Raw genomic sequence first — 10629 nt, 5'->3', positions numbered from 1 at the left:
AAAAAAAAATCCATTTCAGCTGGAACCCTTTATAAGATGAAAAAAAAAAATCCATTTCAGCTGGAACCCTTTATAAGATGAAAAAAAAAAATCCATTTCAGCTGGAACCCTTTATAGGAAGAAGATAGTTTCTGAGGGTGCTGTGTATGTATTAGTTGTCTGTAGAGTAGAGTACTGCCTGAAATGGTAGAAATTACCTCTTCCACACAGCAAATCAATTTATTCCATTTTAAAACTGTTTATACTCACTAATTATTGAAACAAACCATCATCCCTAGTTTCTTAGACAAGGAAATTCTGTAGATATGATCATGTGATCTTAGTTATTGTACCTGAAACTTTTGTTGATTTCTGAAATTTGTTCAATATTTGAACTAAAATATATTCATTTATGACAAAACAATATTTTTTATTCTTTTAAGATCACTCTGAATATAGCTTATAAACTAAACCTTATGTAGAATAAATTTTTTTTATTGTTCAACAGAAATGGATTGAAATATCTACTAAAAAGTCCAAGAAACCCCCTCGCTGTGAGTTATGTCATTATGAATTTCACAGACACAAACGTTTTAAGGTAAGACCTACTTTCTTGATATTTCTTCACTCAAGACTTGTGTTTTTCGGTCTGTGCTTCACTGCTGCTAATCAAGTGATTTGGTTTGAAACCAATTGGTTGAAATTCAGACAGTTTTTATTGTTTATTTTAATGTAAGAGTGAAATCAACCATTTAAAACATTCATTGTTATATTCATTGGAACTGTATCACAGTTTGATGTAAATTCCATATTCTGTTGTAGAGTCTCTGTTGTACATCTCTGGACTCTTGGTCCCTAATACTGTATTACAGCATCAATGTGTATGGCACAGGGAAAAACATACCCTGCCACACCTTAACTCTTGCTATCAGACACAGCATGATTAAACTTGCAACATGGCACCGGAGCCCTGAATGGAATGCAAACATGTTAATGAACCAGCTACTTCTATGCTATCTTGTATTTGAATCAAATACTCAGTTGCTTTAAAATGAGACTATAATAGTAGTAGCAGAGGCAACAGTAATATAGTAGCATCAGCAGTAGTAGTAGTAGTTTTACACAGTAGTGGTATGGCTATGGTAATTGTTGTTGTTTATCCATGTTCATCCATGATCATGGACCTGTAACATGCATATTGTCAAACTGTTAGATGTTCCACTTTAACCAAACATCTCCCCATTTGACAACAACATTACAAATGTAATGTTTTTGTATTGAGTGCAGTCTAAGCATGTTAGATTTTATCCACAGTCCAGTCTGTTGCAAGGTTCCTGGTGGTTTCAGTAGAGGTGGGCAAAGGTGGACTCTGTCAGAGAGAGGAATATTGTTCTTATATTGTTACACCTCCCATTACATCATTTAAGATTAATAAAATTGTTATTAAAACTAATTAGGAATACAATATTGGCTTGTCGATAGTGTTGATGTCAGTCAGGTAGTGTGAGGGCTGGAGTTTGCTGTGTCTCTTGCTTGGAGTAGAATGTCTGATTTAGAATTGGGGAAATTTTGCAACTGTGTCTTTGGAACTCTTCACTACAACCTTGTGGTAATGTTATTATTTTAAGGAAACATCTGCAATTTCGGCATTAAATGAAATAAAATTTTTCTTTGTTATTTCTTAAAACTATATTGTTGATTGTTGACCAATATTTTACTATTTTGATTCAACTTCATTTGTTGGTGTCAGTTTTAAATATTCTTAAAACATATTTGTTGAGCATTTTTTTTTATTCGGCATGTGAAACTTTTGTATTTTCGTTTTTGGTTGTGAATATATTTTAAAGGATACTTTTAAAAATAAATTACTTTAACATCCATATTTTGTTGTATTTATCATTTATTTAAATATATTTTGTAAGAAGCAAAACTCCTTCAAACTTACAATATTTCATAAGAAATGCAAATATTTATAAAATATAATGTGCTTATAAGATACAATGTGTGTGTATATGAGAGATTGCTTACAGCTATATATATATATATATATTACATAATGCATTGATAATTAGCATTATTTATTTTGTGGTCTTGTGTGTTGTAAAGATATTAATAATTGTTTTTATAACTCTTGTCTGTATTGATCAAGCAATCATTCTCAGTTTGATTTTCATTGTATTTTCAATTTAGTTAAAGAATAATAATTGTGAAAAGTAGGACTTTTTAAAAAAGTATAGGCACCATTCACCTCCTCCAAAAATTTATTGAAAATTTACTCTTAGTTGATATGAATGAAGTAGATTGTTTAGATTTCTCATAGCCAGATCCTTTGGAGGTGTGTAATCCAGATCCTTTGGAGGTGTGTAATCCAGATCCTTTGGAGGTGTGTAATCCAGATACTTGATTCAATGCCAAGTTGTCTTTTATTAGTTGTGAGTTCTCTCATACAAATCTTTCCCATTTCTTATTCAATGACTTTCACTATAATATTTTTTTTTCTTATTACCAATGAAGACTGAATGCTAAATGGAAGATAGTGAATTCAATACTGATTGGCAACAGAAATTTCACATTTTTTCTCAGAAAAATGCTGCTGCTGACATTCTGTTAGATATCTGTTAGATATCTGCTGACATTCTGTTAGATATCATTGATTTTCTCACTTGATATCACTAATAGTTCCTCTTTCACCTCTTTCTGTTTCTGATTCACCCTTCTTACAATCGTAACATTAGCCTCGATAATTTCTCTCACCAAACAGATACACATCCAAAGCTGTCACTCTTTCACAGCAATTCAAAACTCACTGTAATTCATTTTCTACAAGGCTTAGACATGACCATGGAGTTGAGAAGTTTGCTTCCCAACCACATGGTTTCAAGTTCAGTCCTACTGTATGGCACCCTGGACAAGTGCCTTCTACTGTCGCCCCAGGGTCAACCAAAGCTTTGTGAGTGGATTTGATAGATGGAAACAGAAAGAAGCCCATCATGTGTGTGTGTGTTTATGTTTGTATCTCCTTACCTTACAGTTGTGTGTATCATTGACATACAAAGAATGTCATTCATTTCCAACATTCTACAAAAACATGTCTGACCTAGGGAAAATGATCTTGCTTAGAGTCAGGAAGGGAATCTGGCTGTAGAGAATCTGTCCCAAGCAAGCATGGAAAAGAGGACATTAAAATGCTGATGATGATGATGATGATGATGACAAGGAAGCTCTTTCGTTTGGTGTTGTAAACTTTATCTTGCCTCAGTATATTTCTCTAACACTATATCCAGTTAAAACACATACAATATGTGCAGTTCCTAAGCTGTTCCTTAAATACCCTATATTTACCATTGCCTTCAAAGATCTAATCCACCAATCTATATAGATATATGTGGCCACCATCAATTATTTTGTTGACGTTCATTCTTTCATTGTAAGTTAGTCAGAGTAGACAGGACAGTGCTCAAAATCCTTTCGTCCCTTCCTGACACGAGTGGGTAGTACCCAAGACATGTTTATTCCTGACAGCACGGGAGGGGATAATCAGCAGAGATTGATGTGGTTAACATTTAGTTTGCAAATCAGCAAAGTGAATGTGAACAAAGAAGGGACTGGGTGCTTAGTCCAATGTTTGCAAAGAAATCAAGTTCAACAAAGATCCCAGTGGAGGGGGGGGGGGGTGATGGTGATAATGTAACATTTTAGTTCTGCCACTCTAATTCTGTAATTGGACTCAAAATAAATTAACATTGGTAAACTCTTGTACTATGTGTGATGCCATCTCTAATTGAATTATTTATATCTGCTACATATGTTTTGATGTTGAAAATTCCATTGCTGTTCAGTGATATTGGTGTTCAATTATAGATTTACAATTTGATTGTTTGTTCTCTGTTTTCGCAATAAAACTCACCAACAACACTTGATAACATAAAATGTTATTTTATGCAATCAAATATTGTTTTCTTTTATTCTTTACATCATCATTCTGTTTAGTGTTGTGTTGTTATTTTGAGAGAAATCATTAATTTGTGGTTTGAGAAATTGTATTTTTTTAAAGAAAACAAAACCAGATGAGAAAGAAAGAACAACAGAGTTTTGTGAATGATGAAGGATGAAACCTGTTTTGATAACAGAATGGAAGTAGAAAGATGGGGAGAATCTCTCCCTCTCTGTTGTAATAATAAAAGATTCAAATTCACATTTTGTAAATAAAAGGAAAAATGAAGATTTAAATGTACAATAAATTATATTTAAAGCAGCTTGTAACATATTTTTACTTTGATAACATTAATTTTCACTGCTTTATTTAGAGAGACTCTTCTCAAATTGTGTGCCATGAGATGTGGCTAGATGCCCCATGAATTTACAATAGTGTTTCTCTATGTGTCACTGGACACTAGTGTGCCATAAGATGTGACTCCCCCAAAATAATAAAATTGCATTTTTCAAAAAATATGAAAAATATGAGAATTTTGTATGTGGAAGATGCACAGGTACAATAAATGCTGAAAATGGGCAGAAAATAGACTCCATCAACTGCCAGTTGGGTAAGCTAGAGGTAGTAGATAGCTTCCATTATCTATGTGACCAAGTTAGTAGTGGATGTGGATATTCCAAGAGCATAACTGTGAGAATAAGATAAGGCTGGGCAAAGTTCAGAGAGCTCCTACTCCTGCTGGCAACAAAGGGTCTCTCTCAAAGTGAAAGGCAGATTGTATAATGCCTGTGTGCAAACAGCTATGCTGCATGGCAGTGAAACATGGACTAGCTGAGAATATGCGTAAGTTTGAAAGAAATGAAGCTAGTTTGCTTTGTTGGATGTAAAACGTCAGTGTGTTTGTTCAATAGAGAGTAAGCATCTTGAGAGAAAAGTTGGGCATAAGCAGATCATCAGATGTGGTGTGCAAGAGAGACAAATGTGCTGGTATGATCATGTGATGTGTATGGACGAGGGCAGCTGTGTAAAGAAGTGCCAATCTCTAACTGTGGAGGGAACCTGTGGTAGAGGTAGACCCAGGAAGACATGGGACGAGGTGGTGAAGCATGATCTTCGAACTTTAAGCCATACAGACGCAATGTCTAGTGACCAGGACCTTTGGCAATGTGCTGTGCTTGAGAGGACTTGTCAAGCTAAGTGCACCCGTGCTGGTGGCAAGTAAAGAACACCTTTCGAGTGTTGGACCTCTTGGAGGCAATGACAGACCTTTGGCATTATGTCGTGCTTGAGAAGAAGACCCATCAAGCTGAGCAAAATTGCAGTCGTGGCAGATACTGGTGTCATGCAAATTGGCACCCATGCCAGTGTCACATAAAAGCACCCATTACACTCTTGGAGTGGTTGGCATTAGGAAGAGCATCCAGCCATAGAAAACCATGCCAAGTCAGACTGGAATCTAGTGTAGCCCTTCCGGCATGCCAACCCAGTCAAACTGACCAACCCATGCCAGCATGGACAAATGGACAATGGACATTAAATGATGATGACAATGACAATATGAATTTTGGTTTCTGATGATAAAAGTGAATATTTCTTTTTAATATAAAAGATTTTGTATGTCAGAAAAATGTTAATAATAATTAGTATTATTATAAGTTATATAAATATTGTTTTTAATAAATTTTTTGACTATTTCCAAAATGTGCCAAGACAGCTTCTATCTGCCCCCAAATATGTGAGCCATTAACATATTTAGAAACTAACATTTTCTTTTGGAAGGAAAGAAAATGGTAATTTCAGTGTTTTATATTGAGTCCACGGATAACAGATGGAATGTGTTTCTGTTACCATGGTAAACTACCATAGTAACCAAAAATTGTCGAGAACTGAGTGAGAATATGTGAAATAACTTTCTGAATAAGCTTTATATTACAATGGAATATTCCTGGCTTCAAATAGAAGTGGATCTATTTTAGATTCAGATGCTACTGCAAAATATAGATTCAGTTTTTGTTTGTTTGTTGTTGCTGTTGCAGAATATTGGCAATTAGCCAAATATTTGTCTCGTTACATCTTATTTCTTTATGTGTCAGTCTGATAATTCCCTCCAATAATTCTCTTTAATTTAGTGGGGAGAAAACTAAGGAACTTAGAATTTCAAAAGTTACTACAGGAAGATAAAGGGTCTTAGATAGGGAGTGAAAGGTGTGTTATATGTAGCAGTTTATTAACAGAATAACACAAAAGCTAGAAATGTAGTCATTTGGTAAGCAGTAGGTAATTCATTCAAATTCTGTTGGCTTTTTTCTATCTTAAATTGATATTTAAATAGTGTTCTACATGAAGCATACCTGGTTTATAAGTTTTATACACACACTCGTATGCTGTATATACAATCATTATATTCTATCACCTATCACTGTTTTATTCTCAAGGTCTACAACAAAACTGAATAGCAGCTTTCATTCAGAATAATAATAAAAATAATGATTTCAAATTTTGACACAAGGCCAGCAATGTCAGGGTATGGTGTAAGTCAATTACATTGATCCCAGTACTTGACTTGTACATTTTTCATCAACCCTGAAGGGATGAAAAGCAAAGTCGATCTCAGCAGAATTTGAACTCAAAACTAGGATGGACAAAATGCCAGTAAGAATTTTGCCCAGTGTGCCAACAATACTACCGCTAAGCATTTTGCCTGGCAGCTCACTGTCTTTAGTAATAATAATAATAATAATAATAGTAATAGCGCCACAGCAACATCAGCAGCTAAACCAACAGCCACGTTAATCTGCTATCATTTACTGTCTAAAGAAATCAGGGAGACAATTATGGGACCTCTAGTAATAATAATGAAATTATAGTAGTGAACAAATAAATAATAAGGTTGGAATTATAGTAGTAATAGTATGATTATAAGAGTTAACAAGTAAATAATAACCTAGAATGATTAACAAGTGGCATCATGCAACCATTGAATAGTCAGCAACTAAACCAACAACCCCACTAAGCTTGCTTGGTGAGGAGGGTGGATTTTCAACACCCCACGGGATTAAAAACAAGACCAACAAAGGACAGAGGAACTCAGAAGAGTCAATGGCAATTCTGAATTTTAAAATTAATTGAAACGACAGCAGAATATTTCAACGTAACCATTGTAAGAAAAGAGTTGATGTTAGACTCTTTGTGATTATCAGAACCTAACAACTTGTTATTGATGTATGGAAACAAGGAAGGTTTACATTTTTGGAACTCCATTGGTTCTTTTAGATTCCTCAAGTTAGAATTTGGTCAGAGTACATTCAGTTGCATTTTCTGTGTTTTAATAACTTAATCAAAAAGGGTGGGAAGCATTCAACCCTTTTTCAATGTCTCAGGGGAAAGAAACAGAAGGCTGGATTCCCAACCTAAATATTTGTCTTTGTTGTTAACATTGAATCCTCCTTAAAGAAATACAACTTGACTCTGTTATTCTACATCAAATTTCTTTGTAAGAAGATTAATGATTAACAATTGTAGGTGAATTAACATTAAAGGTTAAATTGTAGACAAATTAAGCATTTGTTTTCACCATTTATTTAACTTTGTCGCTGTAAAATTTTCTATAAATTGTACGTTCAATTGATGTCAAGTTTTCTTGAAATGCGTCTCCTTTTATTTTTTTAAATATTAAAGTTTTGTTTTCTTTCTTTCTTCGTTTCAGATGCACAACTGGCAATGGCCACGAGTCAGTGGGAAAGATAAATGTTTACATGCAGTGTTTTTCATCAATTTGCTGATTATGATCTCCTGTGCAGTAGCAACAGTAATGTGTTTTCTTTCAGACAATGGACAGGTACAAAAAAGTACCAAAAATAAAGTGAAACTCACCACAGAAGAAGTGATAACGTTGTCATCTGGGGTTATGTTTTTTGTTTCGTTCTTTGTTGCAATGACAGTAGAAATCAAAGCTAAACACACCATTTACAAACTGTTTGTGAAATTTATTATGCAAAACACCGAATGGGAAATTGATCCTTATGACCAGCAAAATGATCCAACATTTACTGCTCCTCAGTATGTATAAACATAGAATTTATGACGATGATTACTTAAAAGCCTATTTTGGAAGCATTTACTCAACAAATTGCACTCTAGTTCATTCAAACTGATACGAAAACATAATCTATAAAAAAGTCTTCATACCTGATACTGTGGAGAGCTCTGGCTTCTTAATCGCTTTTCTTTTTCTCTGCTTTCACATTTAAATACAAATTTGTCTGATGTTCATAAAATTCTATCATTTTTATGTGTTAACATTTGTAAAAATAATGCATTATTTTTCAAATGTTTATTACCAATGGGTTGGAATTTAATTTGCTATGAATTAATCAAAGGCATTAAGTAGACCTTATCTCAAAGTTAGAGTTGTTATTACTACTACTATTATTTTTTTTTTTTTTTTAATAGTGTGTTTATATTTTAGGAAAATAACTTCAATAATTAATTTGTTGAATAAATCACAAGAATTGTTATCCAGGAATATTTAAAGAGATTGTTAGGGGAACTTAGTTCTCTTGGCATTTTTTGTTAAGTTTTATTTCCCTGAGTTGTCTGTTTCATTAAGACAAACTTAGTTTTACTTATTATAACAGTTTATTATTATTATTTTACTATTTCTATTCTTAAGCCATATGTTTATGAAATAGATACTGGGGATAATCCGAGGGAGCATTTAGTTTTGGTAGCTTGCTAATAGATACTGGCCTGACTGAGATGTTGTTAGTAAAAGACTAGCAAATAAAAGACTTCCAATATGATTTCTTTTTAGGTAGGGAGTAGAGAGAGGAGGAGGATTAGGTCAGTGACTCAGCTAAACTAGTTGAGTCACTCAACTAAACAATCCACTGGAATAAAGGCTCTTGCTTATTCCATCCCACTCTGCTCTTACAAAACTATCTTTATGGCTAAAAGTGAAATCATACCTAAAGCCATGTCTATCTATCTATCTATCTATCTGCCTGTCTGTATGTCCATCTATCGTTAAACAAATTCTAGGCTGGTTCATCCTTACAATAAACCATTAAACTCTATAATGTCCTTTTTAAAAGTGAACTCCTTCTCTTCTGACTTCAGTACAGTTCTCTAATTTCTTCTTAGCCTCAAAGACTTTCTGAAATCTTCCAAGATGTGTTTCAGGTATTTTGCTGCTATGGGTTTGTTGATCTCATACTTGCCCTCAAAATGGGTTCTTGATGTTTCCCCCCACCCCACCCAAACTCTGTAAAATCCTATGGTGCCAATAATGAAGAAGGTTCATGTTCTAAGTGTAACAATTTATTTCTGTGTTCAAGTGAGACTTGTCTGTTGACAACATTGTGACTGATTGGTGTGTTGTTGTGATACACAATTAATTTGTTGAGCAAACATTTAAAGTATCTGAAGGACATTCCAGAAGGAAAGTGTGTAAAGTCCTTTCAAGAAGCAATAGAAGAAGGAAAGAGAGAACTGTATTCAAACTAGAAAATATTTTAGAATTGCCCCAACATGGGATTTATTTTCTTCCACAACTGATATCAAGTCAGCCCCACCTCATCTCTATTCGCACGCATTCTAGTCTGCTGTGAATAGGAAACTGATGGGGAAATGTTTCTTTTTTTTTTTTTCCTCTCTCTTCAGAGCCATAAAAGAATAAATATTTCATTGCATGAAATATGTATTCTTTATTCTTTATAGAATGCCATCTTATAAAAACTGAATGCATTTGCATACATCTAGAAAATATATATTTTCTCTTTACAAACTGTTTTTCCTGCTGGTCTGGCATGGACTGGATCAGAGGAAGCAACATACCAGCTTATCTTCTGACACTGATTAGCAATATAATATCAAAACTAATGAACATAAGTGATCAAAGAAAGACTTTTGAGGGCTATAATTAATTCTTGTAAACGAATGAGTAAACTCAGTCCTTATTCAATGAACATAGATACAGGCACGCATGCACACACACAAACATCTATATATTGTCACACTACATCTTCAGTTTCAACGTGATAATTAAGACTGCGATTATTACATTCTGCTAATTACATAGCCCTTATTTTAAAACCATTTACCTCTTTGACACAAATATCCAAGTTTGGAGAAACGAGGAGGAAAGATGAGTTATACAGCCCTAACGAAGATCTGTTCAGACTTTATATAAACAACTTGGTTTTATAGGATTTCTTAACGATATCAAACAAAATGTTTCAGAAAGAAAAACTGTTTGCAATGAAAGAAGAAAACAACCTTTTTATCTAATTCTAAAACATTTGGTATTTTGTTATTGCTTTCTGCTTTGAAACGGTTTCTTTGTCACACATATAAATACTCAGACTTAACTCTCAGTGACATAACTAAGAAATATGGTTTCTACATCCTTGTTAAGCTTCACAATCTCAGTCTTTCAAAAAAAAATAAAACACAAAAAAAAAATACCCATAAAAAAAAACAATCATTTCAAACCAAATTTCTCTGAACTTTGTCTAGATTCCTGAAGAGTAACTTGATGCATTATATTTATGCACTCAAAAGGCAGCTTTCATTCACACTAACCTAAACAAATGTTATTGTATATCATGATTAAACAATAAACACGGGATCTGCAATAATATGGAATGCTTTTTCAGGACACAACTACAGTGTTGCCGTTGTTCTTCAGAGCCTTTTTTGTTTTGTTTTGAGGGGTT

General features: G+C 33.7%; 1 protein-coding gene across 5 annotated transcripts in view; it reads left to right on the top strand.

Annotated features, from left to right (window-relative positions):
* Window positions 1-9559, top strand: part of LOC106871438 (E3 ubiquitin-protein ligase MARCHF4) — a 59712-nt gene extending 50153 nt beyond the window's left edge. For all 5 annotated transcript variants that reach the window (XM_052972284.1, XM_052972282.1, XM_014917895.2 and 2 more), the window contains 2 exons: window positions 488-577; window positions 7620-9559. In XM_052972284.1, coding sequence (XP_052828244.1) covers window positions 488-577; window positions 7620-7982 — 453 coding nt within the window. In that variant the 3' untranslated portion in view covers window positions 7983-9559. The remainder of the gene's footprint in view (window positions 1-487; window positions 578-7619) is intronic.
* Window positions 9560-10629: the final 1070 nt, after the last annotated feature.

This window comes from Octopus bimaculoides, chromosome 13 (assembly GCF_001194135.2).
Source record: "Octopus bimaculoides isolate UCB-OBI-ISO-001 chromosome 13, ASM119413v2, whole genome shotgun sequence".
Classification (NCBI taxonomy): domain Eukaryota; kingdom Metazoa; phylum Mollusca; class Cephalopoda; order Octopoda; family Octopodidae; genus Octopus; species Octopus bimaculoides.
This window is presented reverse-complemented; position numbering and strand designations above follow the sequence as displayed.